This window comes from Nannobrachium achirus (assembly GCF_963921795.1).
Source record: "Nannobrachium achirus genome assembly, chromosome: 16".
Classification (NCBI taxonomy): domain Eukaryota; kingdom Metazoa; phylum Chordata; class Actinopteri; order Myctophiformes; family Myctophidae; genus Nannobrachium; species Nannobrachium achirus.
Window position 1 is genome coordinate 12,365,828 of NC_137823.1, and position 21,713 is coordinate 12,387,540.

At 43.7% G+C, this 21,713-nt stretch overlaps 1 protein-coding gene across 1 annotated transcript in view; it reads left to right on the forward strand.

The window, feature by feature from the left end:
• Positions 1-21,713, forward strand: part of vegfab (vascular endothelial growth factor Ab) — a 42,812-nt gene that overhangs the window by 5,261 nt on the left and 15,838 nt on the right. Inside the window, exons 2-5 of the mRNA XM_080745377.1 lie at positions 191-233; positions 3,356-3,552; positions 6,502-6,578; positions 19,097-19,129. Of these exons, the coding sequence (XP_080601503.1) occupies positions 191-233; positions 3,356-3,552; positions 6,502-6,578; positions 19,097-19,129 (350 nt within the window). The remainder of the gene's footprint in view (positions 1-190; positions 234-3,355; positions 3,553-6,501; positions 6,579-19,096; positions 19,130-21,713) is intronic.

The following is a 21,713-nucleotide window of genomic DNA, read 5'->3' on the forward strand; positions in this document are numbered from 1 at the left end:
GAAAACGACGATATGCTATAAATATAAGGTGCTGGGAGTGAAAATTATTATGGGGTGCCTCGGATTAAAAAAATATATTTATGGGGTGCCCTGAGACAAAAAAGTTTGGGAACCCCTGGTCTAGACGGCACAGAGAGTTAACACTCGGAGAGTTAATAATATTATAACCTGTGTTTCCTTGTGTTCACAGAGTGCACACATACCACAGAGGGAGTATGGAGGTCCTCATGATGGTAGGTACACACACACACACACACACACACACACACACACACACACAGACACACACACACACACACACACACACACACACACACACACACACACACACACACACACACACACACACACACACACACACACACACACACACACACACACACACGCGCACACACACACAGACAGACAGCCGTGGGAATACGTTGTATCCATCTGGTCTCCCATGGCAGCCTGCCAACTATGAACTGACTGGAGGGATTTCTCTGCACATGTTCACCTTGACACTCATCACAGTAGCACTGTCGCCGCCTGGTGGACGAAATGTGTAGTTCTCCCCCACAAAAACCTCCAAAATTCAAGTTATTGAACAATTTAGGCATTTAGCTCGTAATCCAGAGCGACTTACAATAAGCAGGGAAAAATACAAGGTAATAGAAATAGTCATCTAACAGAGTGGTCCTCAACCTCCAAAATAATCATATTTGCACTGGGGACCCCCCCACCCTGACAGGCACTTGGAGTTGTAAGAGTCGAGGCATTACATTTTGTATAACACTGTTCTATTGTGAAAATAGCAGATCTACATGCTTGCGCGAGGCTTTGTGAGCATGCAGATCTGCTATTTTCACAATGTCTGCCTAATGCCTCTAATGACAATTTGGCCAATGTTTAATTTGTCATTTTAGAAAAAGTCCTTAAATTGTCACTTTAGAAATGTGCAGATACCCTCGATACACTTACGTTATGATGGTTTGTTTACTGTTGAGAGAGAAAGTAATATTGCACATTAAGTTAATCATCTGAGGACCCCCTAAAAATAATTTGGGGGTCCCAACCCACAGGTTGAGAACCGCTGATCTCAGATCATAGGTCAACCAAGACATCGTCAAAAATAAATAATCTGTACACTGAAACTACACACATTATTGATCAAACAGGCTTAAATAAATCAGTGGTTTGATTCTCTGCAGCATTACATCTTTTGGGGGACCCGACAAATACTTTATAAAAGTTAAGGGTGTCCATAATTACAACACCAGAGGCAGCGCCACAGATCACTTTCAACCCAGAGTCAAAACCAACAAAGGGTCAAACTCGTTCTTCTGCTATACCACCAACATGTGGAAAGCCTTACCGAAGGCCATAAAGGAGTGTGGATCCCTAGCATCCTTTAAAATTGCCCTGAAAAACCACTAACAGGCAGCTGCCGTAACTGGTAAAAAAAGAAAGAAAAAAAAAACAGCCCAGCCCTACCCTCCCCTGCCCCTTCTCTGTATATACTTACTGTTTGTTTAGACTTACTGTTTTCTTTTTTTTTTTGTTCTTTCATTTTATTTTATTTACATATCTACTGCACAGTAATGTGTTCTATTCGTCTGTCATTCAATGTTATATGAGATACTTAAATGGTTTCCTGTGGAAATAAGCTTAGTCTTTTCTAGGATCTCCTTTTAGTAGACCTTGTACCAGTGAACTGTACTGTCATGAAACTGTACCTTTTCCTATGCAAACTTCTAATAAAGTCTTCAATCAATCAATCAATCAATCAATCAATCAATCAATCAATCAATCAATATTTATACATAATTGTTTTTTTTGTAATAGACAGGAATGCAAAGCCTCCTCCTCTTCTCGGTGTGATTTGTGCAAGCATAACCCCAGGGTTGCTCAACTCCACAGTGCTTGTTGGGACAATCAGGAGCTGAACTTTCTGCTATTGTTTGGTGTTTGTCTTGGCTGGAAGGGAGCCCCTCAGCAGGGGGCCTCTGAGAGAGAGAGAGAGACGTCTCTCTATCTGAGAGTTATGCTGTCTCATTGTCTTTCTCAATAACTGGGAGGAATGACAGTAGGGGAAAAGTGAAGGGATCATATCAGGCCTTAACCACTTAAAGGAGTAGTTCACCAAAAAACAACTTATTTTCCATCAATAGGCTCTATGCATAATTGCATATACGCGATTTTGTTCTACTTCCAGGCCTCTTTCGACTTCCTTCACAGGTGTTACTGATGATACTAATTAAGGCTCTGTTTGATTTATTGTACAGTGGTTCTTTAATTTCAAGGACCCCCATAACTCTATACAAATGGAATCAACAAATAGAATCAAATGGACCCTTGCAGTTCTATTTGCTTCCATTTGTACACTCTCAGAGTTACACACCTGTATGGGGACATTTGGAATCCACTCAAGGACACTTTGAGACCCACTTGTGTAGCAGAGTGTTTCCAGTGAGCCAACATGCACAATATCAGCACCCTGACTCTGAGCAGAATGGAACAGAGCCTTCATTAGTATCATCGGTAACACCTGTGAAAGAAGTCGAAAGAGGCCCGGAAGTAGAACAAAATGGCGCATATGTATATAGCCTATTACACACCTCGTGAAGCCTTGATTTCATGGAGATTTCATTGTTTTGTCACATTCCTGCGACGATAAGTTGATGACCGGGTCGTCTGTTAAAAGGACACTCTTTACAATTTAGGCAGACACTCAAGGTAATACATTAACACGAATACAGTACATCTTGCCGAGCCATGAGGCCCATAGGAAAGAAGCCTATCTCCTGTATATGTAGCGTGAGGCAGCTTGACGTACAAGTACTGTACACCTCCAGGACATGACGCTCGTACAGTATGTCACAGGGACTTATACCCCCAATCCAACCCTTGACGCTGAGTGCCAAGCAGGTTTTTGGTATGAACTCTAACCACAAGGCCACTGAGCTGCTTATGGCAGTGTTTCTCAAACCTTTTTTCTGCTTGGGCACACTTTTCATGTCCCAAGAATCCATGGGCACACCAACATAATACGGGTGTGTAAATATCGTCACTGTCGGGAAGAAACCTTGTATCTCCAAGTTTCAAATTTGTAAGTTTCTTCGCAAAGTAAAGCCCTGCTTCGTCATACAAGGCTGTTGCACAACAGTAGTGAAAACAGCAGATCTACAAGCACACAAGAGGCGTTGTGTTTTTTTAGTTTTTTTTTTGGGGGGGGGGACCTTTATCCAAGGCACTCCACAATGATTGTGCATTACATTCACCAGTCAGTGATCGGCAGTGATCCTCTTGATGGAGCTCTGTCTCTCTGTCTCTCTCTCTCTCCCATGCATCATGGATGTCTCTCTCCCCCCTGCAGTGATCCCCTTCATGGAGGTGTACAACCGGAGCCTGTGTCGGCCCAGGGAGCTGCTGGTGGAGATCCTCCAGGAGTACCCGGAGGAGGTGGAGCACATCTACATCCCCTCCTGTGTGGTCCTGACGCGCTGCGCCGGCTGCTGCAACGACGAGATGCTGCAGTGTACCCCTACCAACAGCCATAACATCACTATGGAGGTGAGAGTACTCCCTAAAGTATCCATACCAACACACATAACATCACTATGGAGGTGAGAGTACCCCTAGAGCACCCCCACTACCCCCTAATGTACCCCTACCAACAGCCATAACATCACTATGGAGGTGAGAGTACCCCCTAGAGCACCCCCACTACCCCCTAATGTACCCCTACCAACAGCCATACCATCACTATCGAGGTGAGAGTACCCCCTAGAGTATCCCCACCAACAGCTATAACATCACTGTGGAGGTGAGAGTAACCCCTAATGTACCCCTACCAATAGCCATAACATCACTATGGAGGTGAGAGTACCCCCAAGAGAACCCCCTAATGTACCCCTACCAACACACATAACATCACTATATGGAGGTGAGAGTACCCCCTAGAGCACCCCCACTACCCCCTAATGTACCCCCACCTCCACTGGAGGTGAGAGTACCCCCTAAAGCACCCCTACCAACACACATAACATCACTGTGGAGGTGAGAGTACCCCCCTAGAGTACCCCCACTACCCCCTAGAGTACCCCCACCACCAGCTATAACATCACTATGGAGGTGAGAGTACCCCATAGAGTACGTACTCCAACAGCTATAACATCACTATGGAGGTAACCCTCAGTACCCCCTAGAGTACTCCCAACATCACTATGGGGGTGTGTGTGTGCCATTTGGATTTTTGATTTGTCTCCACACTGTCCACATCGTGTGGAGTGGGAAAGGGAAAGTGTTGTTCTTGATTATGTTACATTTAGCTAAAAGATTAACTGTGGAAACCCGATAATAACACCAACAAAACCGGATAAACCCCCCCAAAACATCACACGCTGGGCATTTTCCGCCCCCTCTGCTGTAAATGACTTCCCGCGGCTGTGACACGCGGCAAAGGTCGTCAGACTCGGGAATAGACTCGCTTGCACTCGCTTTCGGGGTACATCAGAGCCTTTATGTGGTATGAGCCTTAACCGCTGGGCCATAGGGTGTGACTAGCTCTGGTCCATAGCGTTAGCGGAGTTCTCCCTAACGCTATGTTCCTCTACCTCCCAAATCCTTGGCAAATCCGGAAAGACCCGTCGTCTGGTCCAAAAATAACAAAAACTGTTTTGCCCCTCACCAAACCAAAGGTATCAGTGGGCAGTTGAAAGCTTACTCTACTTAGTGGATGCGGTCTGAGCCCCTCACCACACACTTAAAATACATTTCTAGGGCGAAATGAAAAATATTCCACCGGATGGAGACTCAATTTGGGAGGTAGAGGAACATAGCGTTAGGGAGAACTCCACTAACGCTATGGACCAGAGCTAGGGGTGTGACTAACACTAACTTTCCCGTCCTGAACCAAATGCTTGGTTTCATGGTATTTTCTCGTGTTTTGCATGACATATCCACCGCCCCTCTTACCTAACAGTCTCAGTGTGAGAATGTTGTTTGTTTGTTTGTTTGTTTATCCGGCTCTTACTATGGACCGGAAGAACCGTGATCGCCTTTGGCGTTGTTACCTAACAGGGCTCGTTAATAGGCTAATTGCAAAACAATTAAGTCTTCTAATCTGGTTTAAAATGCATGTAAAGTACTTAATATGGTCACGCTTCAGAGTGGGCTGTTTCAAAGATTGGTTTTGGGGCTTTTGTACCTTTATTGATAGGACAGTAGACTGACAGGAAACAGGGAGAGAGATGGGGGGAGACGCGCAGCAAAGGTTGTCGGGAACGGGATTCGAATCTGCGACACAGGCATCAGAGCCTATGTGGTATGCGCCTGGACCGGTAGGCCAGCGTGCGCCCCATCACATGTGTATGGTTGAATATAAGGCATGAATGAGATAATAAATAGAAGCATTAAAATGTCCAATAAAATAATTAAACAGTGGCCAAGCTATTAGTATTCTGATATAGTGTGTCTCTAATATGGAAAATATTATCAATATTATTCTAAACCTCTGAACAATGAATCTGCCTCCAAAGTACAATGATCCGTCGAGCTTCTAGAACTTTGCGAGCTTGTAGATCTGATATTTCCAAAGAAGGATTGATAGAACTATCTCCACCAGACCAGAGCGGGATATCTAAAGCAGAGGCACGTATTCCCCCTATCGGGGACGTGCTGGCCATTGGGAAAAGCGGGACAACTCCCGACCGGCCGGTTCATTCCCGGCCGGTCCAGGCCGGCCATTAGGAAAAAAATGTAACCGTTTGGGGAAAAGTAAAAATTAAACTGTTTGCACAAAAGTAGTGAAAACAGCAGATCTACAAGCACACAACGCCTCGCACCGTGCTTGTAGATCGGCTGTTTTCACTAGTTTAAATCATTTTTAAAATGATTTAAATACAAAACCAACGGTTTTGGACATACAAGGTTTCCACCCGACAACGACGAAATATAACTCATGTAATTGGCCCACTGGCTTGTCACTTGTCATGATCTGAAATGGCAAATCTTTGAGCAGCAGCAGCGCTATAGAGAGAGATCTCTCTCTATAGCGCGCAATGAGGGCCTCTCCAACTCTTTTTCCCGGGCTGAATCAGGGGCCCAGCATGTCCCTGCCTCCTACGCCCCCAACAAACCCAACCTTGACTTTGGAACCTTAACCCTTGACCGCTTGACGTCAGACACACACATGCACGGGAACGAGTGCACGTCAACACTGACCTTAAAGGAGTGCATTGTCACCCATTTTCAGCCTTATCTTCACATGGCTGACACCTGTCTACCAATGACATCATCGACCGGAAGGTTACAGCACACTGAAATAGAAGCCATTGCACTGTTCTTGGCATCAATACATAACATGAATAAATAGGTTTTAAATATTGCTTGAAATTACTACCGCTGATTTTTTATTGGAGAAAACCGACGATGACATAGAGAGGCAGGTGTCTGAACTTGGTGAATTTGACTGAATCAATAATATGTTTCTTTCTTTCCCTTTTCTTTTTTTTTTTACAGATAAAAAGAATAAAGCCCCAAAGGCAACAAAATGATATATTCATGAGTTTCACAGAACACAGCGCATGTGAGTGCAGGTAAGGACCTATGGGCACCACACACACACACACACGCACGCACACACGCACGCACCAGGGATGTGCTGGCCATTGGGAAAAGCGGGACAATTCCCGAATGGCCGGTTCATTCCCTGCCAGTCCAGGCCGGCCATTAGGAAAAAAATAAAAATAAAATGTCGGCCTTCGTTCCATTTTGGGGGCTGGGCGGCCAACAAAGTAAATCGTCACTGTCGGGCAGAAGCCTTGTATCTCCAAGTTTCAAATGTATAAATTCTTTCGCAAAGCAAAGCCCTGCTTCATCATACAAGGGCGTTGCACAAAAGTTGTGAAAACAGCAGATCTACAAGCACACAAGATCTACCTCGCGGTGCGAGGCGTTGTGTGTCCCTGGCACGCACGCACACACTAAGAACCTAATGTCCTCCACCCATACACAGACACTGAAATACCACAACAGAAGAATGTCTTCGTGTATCTCTGATTGTACCAATTGACCCCTTTTTGAGCGGTGCTATCCGCTCCACCATTATGCCCGAGTGTGTAGGTACAGTATGTCTGTCCGTATGAGTACGGTGTATGTCTGTATGTATGTGGACGGCCTCAACAGCTGCAGTACCGCTGGGTGGTGAAGTGTTAATGGACTACACAAAAAAGTCATGTATGTCCACAACCTTCCAGCGTCCCGTCGTGCATTGCACAGAAGGTGGGCGGCAGTTCCGGCGTCGCAGCCGAGTGTGATCTACAAGCTCACATCGGTTGCATCTGAGACGCGATGTGAGCTTGTATGTCTGCTGTTCTCCGGATGTGTCCCACACATAATTCTACAGTAAATTCCCACAGAAACAGGTGGATAGCTAAATGAAATGAGCTATACTCAACGGCAGCGCTCACTTCACACTGGTTGTGATTTTTACTAATCAACAACATCATTAATCTGACCAACCACAATGGTGTCGCATCGTGACACATTGTGAGCTCGTAGCTTGGCTATTTTTGCAAATCGATTTGATTAAAATCGATTGTTTTGGATTGAATTGATTGAATCTGATCAATTAGTTTGATTAACTGTTACATCTCTACAATGTATAGTATACACTGTACCTTGTTGTCAGAGAACTGTGAGGGCAGTGTAAAAAAAAAGAATTTCAAATGAATAATTGAGGCAAAAGTTTTAACCCATTTAGGCCTAGAATTATTGACTGCTTTAACTATTGAAAAATAGCAGATATACTTGTAGATCTATTTTTGAAAAAGTCGTGAAAATGTGTGCAAATCTTTGAATATATGTATTTTCAAAGCGAAGGTTTGTAACTCAAATTTGGGTGGTCCCTGGAACTAAATATTTTAAGATGCACGTCCGTGGCCAAATGCATATCATTTTGGGGGTCCTTCACATGAAAAGGTTTGAGAACCACTGACATAGTAGCCTCTCAAGAACAGACTAACTGAGCTCCAGCTAAGTGAAAAGGACCTTTTCTTTGACGATGGCTGGCCAGATTGCTGACATAGAAACATAGGGTTTTCAAAAAATCTTAGAAGCATTCAAAAGACACATATAAAATTGAATTTTCACGATTTTTCAAAAATAGCAGATCTACAAGCTCGCAGCGCGCTGTGAGCTTGTATATCTGCTATTTTTCAATAGTTAAAGCATAAAATAATGATACACCATAATGTGTACCCGTTCTGAATGGGTTAAATAATGGTAATATTGATGAGTCATAATTATGGCCCATCCCTAGTGTACAGTAGCTGTGGGTTTGTGTAACAGGGCAGAAGTTCAGTCTGTCACAGTCAGTTTGGCAAACAGCACACAGCGTACAACTAGATATCTATCGCTCTGTTCTCTGGGTCTCCGCTAACTCGGACAATCTCAGGAAGCACATGTTTTATAAGCAGATCCTGATGCTTCATTTAGCATTTTATTGGTTCAATATTTATACAAATCCATAGACACACTTAACCACCGCCAACCTGGCGTCCTTTTTTTAGGCATGTCATCACAGGCGAAACTTAAAAAACAAAAGTTTTTTTTTTTTTTTTGTTGAAAGAAATGTTGTTGTTTGTTTTTTTAATATGAAAAACTTGAACATGGAGATGGGAGGTTTGTGGCAGACCGTGACGTCATCAGTTTATCTTATCTAAGCCTTTGTTCATGGTGGCGTGTGGAGGAACTGGCTCTGGGAACTGGGTTAGATAGCAGGACATATTGATTATGGAGCTACAAGGTCCAGTCCTTTGACTTTCACCTCGCACAGTGTGACGCAGGGACGTGCAGAGAATGTTAGAGAGTAGGGGTGTAACGATATAGTAACTGCATCGAAATCTCGTTTTTAACTTAAAAAATCGAAGTACGGTATATCGAAATGAAAATAGCAAAAATCGAATCGCATCGTTTGATTTTGTATCGTATCGAATCGGCAGTGCAAAGAATCGATTGTATCGATATTACCTACTTGTGCATTGTATTTAGCATTTTTAAGAAGAACATTTTTAAATTAGGGGTTTAATTACTTTTCCTTTCCATAGCTACACTGGTCTATCGATAAATGTGTGTAATCTCTGGGTTCAAGTCAAGGCGCAGGATTGTCAATATACAATGTCCATGTGTTTGCCAGATAATCACTGTGTTTACTTATTCATATCCATAATAATACATGTTTCCCTTAAAAACCTGCACTATCCACACCTTTCACACAGATTTAATGTCTTTGCTAAATAGTTACTATATCGATTTTAAATCATTGAATCGAATCGTATCGTATCGCCATGAATGAACCAATATCGTCCATGTATCGTATCGTCAACCATGTATCGTGATATGTATCAAATCGCTATTAAAATGTATCGCTACACCCCTATTGGAGAGGCTGGGGCTGAAATGTCGAAAAGGGCCTTTTGGTGAAAATATTGAAAATAGCAGACCTCCATGCTCACTAGCTTGGAGGTTGGCTTTTTTCAGTGCTTGATACCACACTGAACTAAGCATAATCAAGTGAATACTGGAGATGTGGCGTAACGGCATGGATTTCTAGAGGGCAATACTTTCAGCATAAGATGCTGCATTCAAGTTCAGGAGAGTTTGAACAAGGCAATTCTCTTGAATGCTGCCTTCAGGTATGGCATGGAAAGAGGGCATTTGCATTTCTTTCAAGATAGTAAAAACTGCATTAATTCGGGCAGGGGCTCAAGCCCCCTTTGATCTCTTTGTGTGCACGTGTCTGGTGTGATGGAGAGCAGTGCTTCTCAAAACTCTCCACGTGAAGGACCCCCAAGTTGATATATGTTTGGCCGTGGACCCCCCTCCTGAAAAGGTTCTTCCGAGATTTTCAAAAGTAGCGGACGTACAAGCGAGCTTTTATATCTGCTACTTTTAAATGGCCAGGGTTACACATTTAGCTGGGGACCCCCTGGAAACCCTCCAAGGACCCCTGCGGTGTCCCGGGACCCCACTTTGAGAACCGCTGACGTAGAGACTTTTGCATGCTCACTTTTAGGGGTCACTTTGTGTATTTATTTAAGTTCTTGCTAATTACCAAGCACATTATCCCCCCGTGGTTCTGGAAAGCACGTCTACATTTTAGGGGTCAGCACGTCTGCTTATTTGACTTCCAACGGCTAGACAGCAGCAGCTATTTTTAGATTCTTCACACCTGTTTGAGCCCCTTGTGATTTCAGGGAGCGTGTCTCTCATCAAAATACAGGTGGAATTAACAGAGTAAAACCTACAGTATATACTTTGTTGAGTCTGTACTTTCCCTCTATGCCAAATCTCCTTGTTGTGTTGAGCTTGATTCACCTGTTTTCACATCCCAGGATTTGATTGATTGAATACTATATTAGCAGTTCGCAGAGAAAAGCACAGAAAGTACAGTTCGATACACAGCCTGCTATAAGAGGACCCAAGAAAGCGCTATGGCTTGTTTCCATTGGGGTCCTTTGAACTCAGTTCATTGAAGGATGTTGTAGGGGTTCCGGGTTCCCATGATGACTGTCTTTGGAAGGAAGTGGTTGGTAACTCAAATTGATACAGCAGTTGCTCGTCCACTGTCAGACAATCATGCTGGCCTATCAATATGTGCTCAGAATGGAGACGCTGTATTGGATTCATGTGGTTAATACTGTATTCTATGACATGTTGACATGTTGGAATCAAATGATTGGACTGGGCCGTCTGCCTTGCACTCGGCTGGAGTGAACCCCGGAAGCAACAGAAATATGTTTAACTGGTGGGGTTGGCCCAGCTCCCCCTGCGATATAGTGTCGGAAGTGTCCTCGAGCAAGGCACTGAACCGCTGACTGCTCCTGGTGAGCAGGTTGTCGGTGTCTTGCATGGTTTCTATGTGTGGGGTCCGCAGCAGTGTGCCGACGGGCCGGTATTCCGACACTAAAACTAACCCTAACTCTACCCCTAACCCTAAACTTAACCTCAGTAACCGTACCTCAGTAACTAACCTGCCGACGCTAGTCGGAACAGCGGCCCGTCGGGATAGTGAGCGGACCCCCGTGTGAATGGGTGAATAAATATAAAGGCACCATTTACCATGGTCTCCCCATCTCTCCAGCTCTTTAGTAAACCCCAAAGTTGATTTACACATTTTTTCCGAAGAGACAATCCACAGACATTTCCTTAAATGTTATTAGCGTTTCCAGTTTCAGCCGTTTCTGCGTATTCTTTCCACATCCATTTTCACCTTATCCTTATGATATCTTGGAATGCCCATGTATGGATATACTGTGTCAGTCCCATGTGGTCTATGATGTCAGACATCTATGATGTCAGTATGTCGTCCCCATTTTGGGAAAAGTTTAATTTTTCAAGTCAAGGTAGAAAATGATGAATCACAAATAATAAATTAATATAAATTAAACTATATAACGTATGTATTAGCAAAATGCACCCAGTCGAGTCCCGTTGAAGCCGGTCGATTTGACATATGGCCCATATGCATGCCACCAAAACTGTGGGAGGAGTTGCACGGAAAAATAAAGCTTATCCGGAAAGATAGATGAGAGTCGGACAAGTACTATAGTGTGGCTAAGAAAACCAAATCACTTAAAGCACTTTCAACTGTCGGTGGACAAAGGTCTATAAAAGGCTCCTAGCGTAGTGTGAAGTGGACTGCAAGGTCCAGGGACGGAGCAGCAACCACTATATATAGGTCTCTACGTTCAAACAGGGGTCACGGAAAAGTCAGCGCTGTGCAAATGATGACTCAACACTTTGACTGCGTGACACCATTTACATGTGGGGCTGCAACGCTATGAGTGCGGTGTCGATTTTGTCGACTAAAACTATGACAAAAAAAGTTTGTCGACTGCGTTTTTTTTCACTGACGAATAAAAACTAAGCTGTGATGACTAAAACTAAGACGAAATATATTGACTACCTAGACTAACTAGACTAAAATGTTGAGGAGGGGCTGGTGGAGAAGAGAGTCATTTTATGTCTGGTTGCTCTCCGGTGGGTGACTGCTCTCCATTCCGACATGCTGCCATTCCGACATTGACTTCTTATTGTCGGAGTGGCAGCACTTCCATAGAGGTTAGGGTTAGGGTAAGGGTTAGGTATAGGGTTAGTGTCGGAATGGGGGGATGTCGGAATGGCAGCATGTGTGCGTGCTGAAAATAGAAAATCTACAAGCTCACAACGCGTCGCAGAGCACGCAAACAAGTGTAAAATCAGTCATTACGATGCCATCAAGGCCTGCCAAAATACATTTTAGTCGACTAAATCAACTGTAGATTTAGTCGCCTAAAATCGACTAAAACAAAAGACTATGACTAAAACTAAATCAAAATTTGCTGTCAAAAACAACACTGTCCGAGTGTGGAGCTCATACTGTAAGCCCTGCGGTGTAGGAGTCTCAGCCCATTGATTGTTACGTTTAATAATTTCCCAGCGTGGTATGCATTCATTCACAATGTCCACACCGTTCTGTTTTGCTTGGTTCATTCATCTTTTAAAACGTCCTGTCAAGAGTTCTGTTTGCTTTAACCTGTCTAGACCGGCAATGCATTATTACACATTATTAACCATTATTTTATGCTTTAAATAGCTCACAGCGTTGCACTCTGTGCCGCACTGTGAGCTTGTATATCAGAGCTTGTATTATGTGAGCTTGTATTTCTGCTATTTTTGAGAAATCTTGAAAATGTGTCTTTGAATATCTTTACCCGATTCCATAAATCTCTTGAAAAACGTATGTTTCTATGTCAGTGGTTCTCAAACTTTTTCATGTCAAGGACCCCTAGAATATTTTGGCCGGCCGACCCCCAAATATTTCGTATCAGGGACCCCCCTGAAGCAAATATTTGAGTTACAAATGTTCGCTTTAATAAAAGATATATTCAAAGATTTGCCAAATCTTTCACGATAAAAAAAAAAAAAAGAAAAATATATTTTTCCAATACCTAAAGTAATACATAACTCCAGATCTAAATGGGTTAAATCTTTCCAGACGACAGTGTTCTAACTGTAAATAAGGCTGGCATTGTGTCTGCCCGGTGCGGTTGGCACCCCTTGCCCTCGCACTGTGCCCTGCTCCTCCTCCTCCTCGGCTGGGGTTGGATTGCGATAGTTTGCCCTGTTTCCTCACATCATGAATGACTGACGACACAACATGCCTTCCCTCTTGGTTCACTGGGAGAAATCATGCCCTGTGCATTTTGCAACTCATCAAACACACACTTTGGGTTTTTTGCAACGTTATTGCCAGCGGTGGAAGAAGTATGTTATCGTTGCCAGGGGTATGCAGAGAATGCTAGAGAGGCAGGGGAAATAGATATAAAAAAAATAGCAGACTTCCAAACTCACTCGAGGTCTGCTATTTTCGGTGCTTGCACACTGAACTAAGCATAATCAAGGCTATACTGGAGATGTGGCTTGTGGCATGTATTTCTACACAGAGAAACATACATAAGATGCTGCATTCAAGTTCAGGAGAGTTTCTACAAGGCAATTCTCTTGAATGCTGCCTTCAAGTATGGCATGGAAAGAGGGCATTTGCATTTCTTTCACCGTAGTAAAAACTGCATTCATGGTCTGTAGAGGGCACTTTTTACAGACTGCGTTGTGAGCATGTAGAGCTGCTATTTTCACAATAGAACCGTGTTATCCAAAATGTAATGCCTATTTTCCATGAGGACTCCCATCTTTGCCATACCCAAGCTTTTGCTGAACCGACGCCACTGTGTTGAACAGAGGTAGAACGATCAGCTCTTCTAAAAGTGGCAAAGTGAACTTAGTAGGACTTAGTAGGACATCCTGAGCCGAACAAGAGTTTAAGTTTACAATTTGTTGTTGTAGTTTGTAGTTTTTGGGGTGAATATCAGGAGAATTCCAAAGGTTACTGGCAGATACAAAGGGCTGGACAGAAGTCAGAGCTTGTGCAATTTATGTAACAAGAACCGAGTCGGTTGAAACTCATCTCCGACTCGGAGATGAGTTTCATATTTTGTTTTGAGTGAAGGAATGCTAGTATTATGAATTGTAGACATAAACATATCTGCCAAAGTACTTCCTAACTCACCCTTCTGTGTTGAAATTAATTGTATCACTGCAATCTGATATGCTAAAAGTTATTTGTAAAATTGGGAGCTTTTCTACATCACATAATCATAGAATGTTGTCAGCGGTACTTGCCTTTTGCTACGTCTGTATTGTTAATTGCAACCGTCAGGTCGCAAGTTACTATGAAAAGCTTCACCAACTGTCAGTCAGTCAGTCTGTGAGTCTGTCTGTCTGGCACACGTCACACGTCACACTTTTGCCCCTACTCATATCTCTGCCAGCGTTGCCCATATCCATGCCAAACTTTGCACACACACTCCTTGGCTGCCAAACCACAACCTCCACTCCTCATTTCTCACATGGCCTTCTTCTAGCGCCACCATGAGGCCAATTCTTGCAAAACACATTTTTGGACGCTGCTCCTACAGATCTTGCCCTAAAATCACGCAAAGCGCTACACAGTATCTCTAAAGTCATGTCATCAACATGGATCTGTCCCATTTCCCATATTCCCTCCTGATTGGCTACCATTGCCTTCTAAAGTTTGTGTATGCGACCTGACGGTCACTTATCTCCCACTCTAACCTAACGCGGACCAGTTTGTGTAGGCAGATGGGCGGGCGCGGCGAATCTCTCCGTGAGTCTCTGGCCAATAGCATGTGTTCTCCTCCCCCCACCCCCCCTCTGCTCCTCTGCTGAGTGCAGAGAACGCTGCTGCGTCATGACGCCAACACATTTGGTGCGACGCTCTCTGCACTCTGATTGGTTAGGGAAATTCTACACTTCCTCCAACAGTGATCATAACGCGATCGCCCAGGCTTCTTTTTCTTCCTATCGCCAAAAGAAGCCAAGGCCAAGGCTACTTATCTCCCGATTAGGGAGTCTTACTGGTGTATTGTATACTGTCTCTGTCTGTGTATGGATCTGTGCTCCATAGTATTGTTAGCCTTCTGGTTGGTCCCTGACTGACCAACCAGCAGGCTCTATCTGCCTTGTCCCGCCCTGGTTTCGCCTTTTGTATGTTGAATTTGCTAAAACATAATTTTTGGAGAAATAAAAACATTTAAAAACAAGCTGAGTCACTATACTGCCACTGAGCAGCTCCATTTTACTGAAACCAAGTTTGAAATTAAATTGAACACACAAAATAACAATACGAAGCAACTGAATTAAAATGGTAGTGGATGGAGTGTCCCACCGAGTGTCCCACCAAGACACAGCAACCAATGGGTGTGATGAGAGGCGGGACAATGGGCGGGACTTGACATAGGGTGAATTGTGCTGTACAGCAGTGGTTCTCAACCTTATGTTGGGGGGTCCCCAGATGATTAACTCAATGTGCAACATTGTTTTCTCACTCAACAGTAAACAAACCAACATAAAGTTTAAGTGTATAGAGAGTATGCACATTTCTAAAGTGACAATGTAAGGACTTTTTAATACCTCTAAAATGACAAAGTAAACCTTGGCCAAATTGTCAGATATGCCTATTAGAGGCAGAAGAACCCTGTTATACAAAATGTAATGCCTCAACTCTTAGTGCTCGTCCGTTAAAGGTGATACACCATGAAAATTAACTTTTCCTATTTTAAAACCTTTTTTTGGGGTCCCACTAGCACCTTCTATCCTCACAAAGTCCCATTTCAGACCGTTGTGTCTTTCTCTGGTTTTGGGAAGGTGGAGGTTAAAAGCATCCCACGGGTTCTCAAAACAGGCTGTCCAGATTTGCTGCCATTTGTGGGGGGGGGGGTCGCAGTTGAAAATGCTCTGAGAGCCATTCAAAAATGAGAGGTTCTCTATTCAGCAGTGGTAATTTAGCCTCAAACCTTTTGAAAAACGTTTTTGGGACATAAACAATATGACAAATACTTTTTAAATGCATGGTGTATCACCTTTAAAATGTGATTCTTTTGGGGGTCGCCTCCTGAAAAGGTTGAGAACCACTGGTGTACAGTATGAGTAAACGTACTTACAGTATATTCTCTCTGTTGCCGTCTCTGTTTGACCATTTCTTATTAAGACACCGTTTCCCAACACTCTTGGCTATAAGCCCCGTGTGTGTGTCCGTGCGCGCGTGTGTGCCAACAGATTTGTTGCTCCACAGTGGGTTGTTCACATCCCCGCTGACACACAGCCAACACATTATTGTAGGCCAGGGTGTGTAGCGCACGTGCGTGAGTGTGTGTGTGTGTGTGTGTGTGTGTGTGTGTGTGTGTGTGTGTGTGTGTGTGTGTGTGTGTGTACTTGTATTTAATACTATACCATAGGTATGAATAAAAATAACAAAAATTATGTTATGAGTAAAGTGCCATTCCATTCCCACCGGGCACCAACTGTAAAGATATAACTATATTGTTCACCGCTGTATTTCTTTTATAGTCGATGTGAACTTCTAGGTACTTTATAGTCGATGTGAAGTTCTAGGTCAAGTGCCATGCACTTGACCTAGAACTATTTTTAAAACTATACCCCTAAGTTGAGAGAGAGACATGAAGCAGGGACCCCCACAACCTGTTCATAGATTAGATTCCATATAGTTTCATTGTTTGACAGCACAATCATCAGTGTATTTTGGATTCATGTAAATTTGTGTTTTTCACATATTTAACCACTTGAACTGTCAATACTTAATAAACTTGACCTTTCACTCTGTACTTAGTCTGCTCTTTTCCCCCTCTACACCAAACCTCTTTGCCAAAAATAGCCGATCTACATTCTTGGCTAAAGTTCTCAGAATAAGGACACTAGGGTTCAAGTGGTTAATATAAAAAAGGAGAAACAAGTTTCTATCGCACAAAGATTTGGAGGACCCCCTAGTAACTCTGAGGCCCCCTGTTGATGACCCCTGGGTTAGGGTCGAGGCTTTTAGAGATCATGGTTGGAGTTATGTCTGATTCATACTTATACTAACTTGTGACGTTTCTGTCATGTACTGAAAATGGCAGATCTGCAAGCTCACCGCGCGTGAATGTGTCGCAGCAAAGCTTGTGAAGCTTGTAATGGTTAGGGTTGAAAATAGCAAGAACTTTTTGATGTCCTCAGCTTGTGTGCGTGCGGTTGTGCGTGTCTGTGTGACTTTGCCTTTCCCCAACAAATCAAGTTGAAGCTGGTTATCCAGGTAGCTCTATTATATACCAAGTGAAGGAAGATGAGACAGCATGATTTGGCGTCAGGGCCGGATCTACAATATGGGCACTTTGGGCACGTCCCCAGGGGCCCTTGGCACCAGGGGGCCCTCCAAAAAAAAAAAAAAAAAAAAAAAAAAATGTTGAGAGAAAAAAAAAAAAAAAGAAAGAAAACCCCCAGCCATTTAGTTATTATCTAATCCAAATGAAATGATTTAAATTATGCCCCCAAGACCCCCAATTTGGTGGTCACAAATGGTATTTTGTCATTTTTGGGGGGAAGGATATGTCTTGTTTTGACCATATAGTAGTACTATAATAGTACATTGTTATTTATTTTGATTGTCAGTGGCCACACTGCCACTGTTCCTTACCTCAGACTGTCATTGTCTTAAGTGTGTTCACTGGCTGCTGATATCGTTAAGTTACTTTTTAAAATATTGAAAGCGATTAGTCTGGAGCCCTGTAGCGCGTACGCAGAGGGGGGCCCTTGGAGCTTCAGTGCCCAGGGGCCCTCAGAGGTGGTAATCCTGGCCTGTTTGGCGTGACAAGCCCAGCTACAGTACATACTGTACTGCATGTCTCTGTGTCTACAGCGTATCTGTCTCTCTCTTAGAGCCATTAAGATGCTCATCTCCCATGCTCCTCCACTGTTCCAGGAAAGCAACGGCATTGTTCTGTGTTCGCAGGGACGTGCAGAGAATGTTAGAGAGGCAGGGGCTGACATTTCTAAAAGGGCCTTTTGGTGAAAATATCGAAACAAGCTCAAAGCGCAGACATCCCAATTTGGAGATCAGCATTTCCGGGAGGTCCCATGTGCACGTTCACACGCACACAAATATAGTTTTTTTTCTGGGATTTTACTTATTTTTCTACGGTTACAAACGGTTAAAAACTGTTTACTGTTATGATTTTACCTTCGCACTTGAGAGCCCAGTCTCTGCATCTGAGACCAGTGATTGGTCACTTTTAGACGCCCACATCTCCCACATCATTTATTTGCCAGATTGACAGTTCGACGACGAATGAGAACACATTTATTTGCATCGTGGGTTGCAGATCCGGCTTCTAGACCGGATCCCCCCGGATATGCAGGCATTTGCGGGTGCGGCCGGGATTTCCGGGAGGTTTAGTGCCACTCGCGGGTGTCCGGGAGCGACGCTTATTTCCAGGAGACTCCCACAACTTCCGGGACACTTGGGATGTCTGACAACGCGTCACACTGCGACGCGTACTGAGCTTGGAGGTCCGAGGCCGGCTATCTTCGGTGCTTGATACCACACTGAACTAAGCATAATCAAGTGAATACTGGAGATGTGGCGTAACGGCATGGATTTCTACACAGAGAGGGCAATTCTTTCAACATACCGTTGTTTCCTGTTGAGATTGGCACATTTCACCCAGGTTTTTTCATCTCACTCACGTCACTTTGTCTGCTGACCTCACTCAGCAACAAAAATAAACAAAAATAAAAATAAAACAATTCACAGGAGGCAAGCAGTGATCACCCCATGATGTGCACTGCAATATAGCTTCAAATGCACTACATTGCAGGCGCTTTTTGAGATTGAATAAGAAGACATGTGTGACATGTGATCTGGGCAGCTTGCCCCAGGAAATGTGCCACGCTCTATAGGGAACAACTGTAAGTTGCTGCATTCAAGTTCGGGAGAGTTTGGACAAGGCAGTTCTTTTGAATGCCACCTTCAGGAATGGCATGGAAAGAGGGCATTTGCATTTCTTTCACCACAGTAAAAACTGCATTCATGGTCTGGAGAGGGCACTTTTTTACAGACGGATAAAAGGGCAGGGGCTCGAACCCCCTTTGATGTGTGTGCACGTGTCTGCTGTGTTGTAACACCGCTCTGTTTTGTTTTGTCTCTTTATTGTCTTTTCAGGCCAAAGAAAGAAGTGAAAGAACAGAAAGAAAAGTGAGTAACAGAATTCTTTCTTATCAGGGGGTGGAGGATATAACAACAACCACAACACAGGAATTGAGATCTCAGATGTTCTTTTTGGTTTCCGCCATTAACTCATTTTAATAATCCGTAACCAAACGAGCCCTCCCTGCCTTCCATTGTACACCTATCAGTGGTCCATATCTGCCTTCTTCCTCGCACCATTGAGCTTTGTATCTTGGTATCTTTCCTCTCTCTGTCTCTCTCCTTTGTCTCTATCGCACACACAAACAGTCATAAAGGATTCCTACACCGACGTTAGGCCTGGGCGATGTGACTTCAAATCAATATCACGGTTATTTAAAAAGTACTGTGCGTTAGAGGGCTTAAGTGGTTTGCGTTTCGAGCTTGCACATCTGCTACTTTTGATACTTTTGTGTGACACTGTGGTATAATCAAGTAGGGCATTAATTTACAAAAATAGAAATTAGAAAATGGAGATAAGAGGTTTCTGCAGTGACATATTGTGGGTTAGCTGCCCAGCCCTGACCAGCGTACGATACCGATGAGAGACTGAAGGCCCTATTTATTCCTTAATTAAGTGATAATAATGGCACCATCTTATGCGCAACTGATATTATGCAAGTGGCACTGAACGCAATCACTTATGGTTTAAGAGTCGCCAGCATATTTAACGCATGGGGGAGTGTTCATAATTAGGTTTATAAAGGGGGCGCAATTCGGTAACATGCAATTATGAACCTTGCCATATCAAAACTTAATTAAAAAGTATTTTTGATACACATACCAGTAAGACGCCTCAGGGCGACCGAGGTCGCGCCATGTCTTGGCCATCTGGCCAAAGGGATTTGGTTCCCCTGGCATCACAGGGATGTCCATATATGGCAATAAAAGGGATTTGCTTCCCCTGACATCACAGTGATTATACATTGACATTCACAGATATTGGCTTAATATTGTAAACATCAGGGATCTCCCTTTTATGCCCATATACGGAGATCCCTGTGATGCCAGGGGAACAAATCCCTTTTATGCCCATATATGGAGATATGGAGATCCCTGGGATGAGAGGGGAACCAAATCCCTTTTAGGCCCATATATGGAGATCCCTGATGTCCACATCACTGTGACATCACTGTGACTCTGTCCCTTTTAGGCCCATATATCGACATCCCTGATGTCCACATCACTGTGACATCACTGTGACTTTGTGCCACACTGGCCAGATGGCCAAGACAGTAACCTACAGTCGCAATCAATGGTTTGAGAAACAAACAGGCAGGGAATGCCCTCCTGGTCAATCAGTGACACCCATGAGGTGATTGCCGTCACTCCGCCCATTCCATTAAACCTTTCTCCCTCTCCCTCCTCTATCTCTCTCTCCTTTTTACACACCTCTTTAAACATTCTTCTGTTACGACGCCTTCCCTTGCTGTTTTCATCCAGCTCTAAACCTTCCCAGGGTTTTAACGGCCACAGATAACGCTGCTCGTGTCCTTTTGAAGAAGCTGCTCGGTCTGCGTTTTGCGGCGTTGGCGTTTTTATGGTGCTTCGCTTAATGCGCGTTGCTCATCTTTCCGCGTCAGGAAGGTGATGTGCCCGCGGTCATTCACCTGCTTTTATTCTCCTCTACACAGCATCATTATGTACGGTATTTCTACTACTGGGCGGTACGTAGCTAGCTATGTAGGTACAGTAGGTAGGTAGGTAGGTACAGGTGTGCCATTACAAAACGTCACACTTCCCGCTATTGGCAAGACAGTACATTTCCGGTGGATTGGCAGAACATTCAGCTTGTAGATCAGCTAGTTTTGCTATTTTATGACCTTCTCTGAAGTTTAAGTCTATATCTATGAAGGTGGATTCTGCTTTTCAATGGGAATGGAGTGGTTTCTTGCCAATTGCGGGTTTCGGAAAGAATACGCTCCATTCTCCATACAAATGTAAAAGGCAAAACAGGGAAAGAAACTTAAAGAAATACATTTGCAGGAATTTTTTTGGAAAATAGCAGCGAAGCCTGAAGACTTTAAACAGCACATCATTCTGTAATGGGCTGGTTGGGTGTGTTTTGGTTTGATGTCAGGTGTTGTCATATAGATAAGAGTTTATTTTTGATCCCCCCCTCCACTAACCTTCTGTTAACGACCATGTTAAGTGTTTATGAGTGCAGCTTTAAGAGGCAGGGGTCCCAGTGACACAGGGATGGTCCTGGGGTCATTGACCCCCGGCTCTTCCATGCTACCTGTCTTTCATGGTTGTTTGATGATGTTGGCTCCTGAACTACAAGGCCTTCCCCGTGGGGGAGGGAAGGATCACTTTGTTTTCTCCTTGTTAAAGATGGGGTGCCATGATTTCCCCCTCCTCTAAAACATGATTATCTACTATTATGATTATACTAGGACGAAGATTCTTTCCAAAAAAGTGTACAGAAAGAGTTAAAATGATGTTTTTATGTGGCCACACCCACCGGTTCATTGGTACGCGTGGTTGTCATGGTGGGTGGTGACCCAGCTGAAGTTAGCCACACCCACGTATGTTGGGTGAATGGTAATTGGGGGAGGGGTTGATTCTGTGATGTAATAAGTATCTGTGTTTT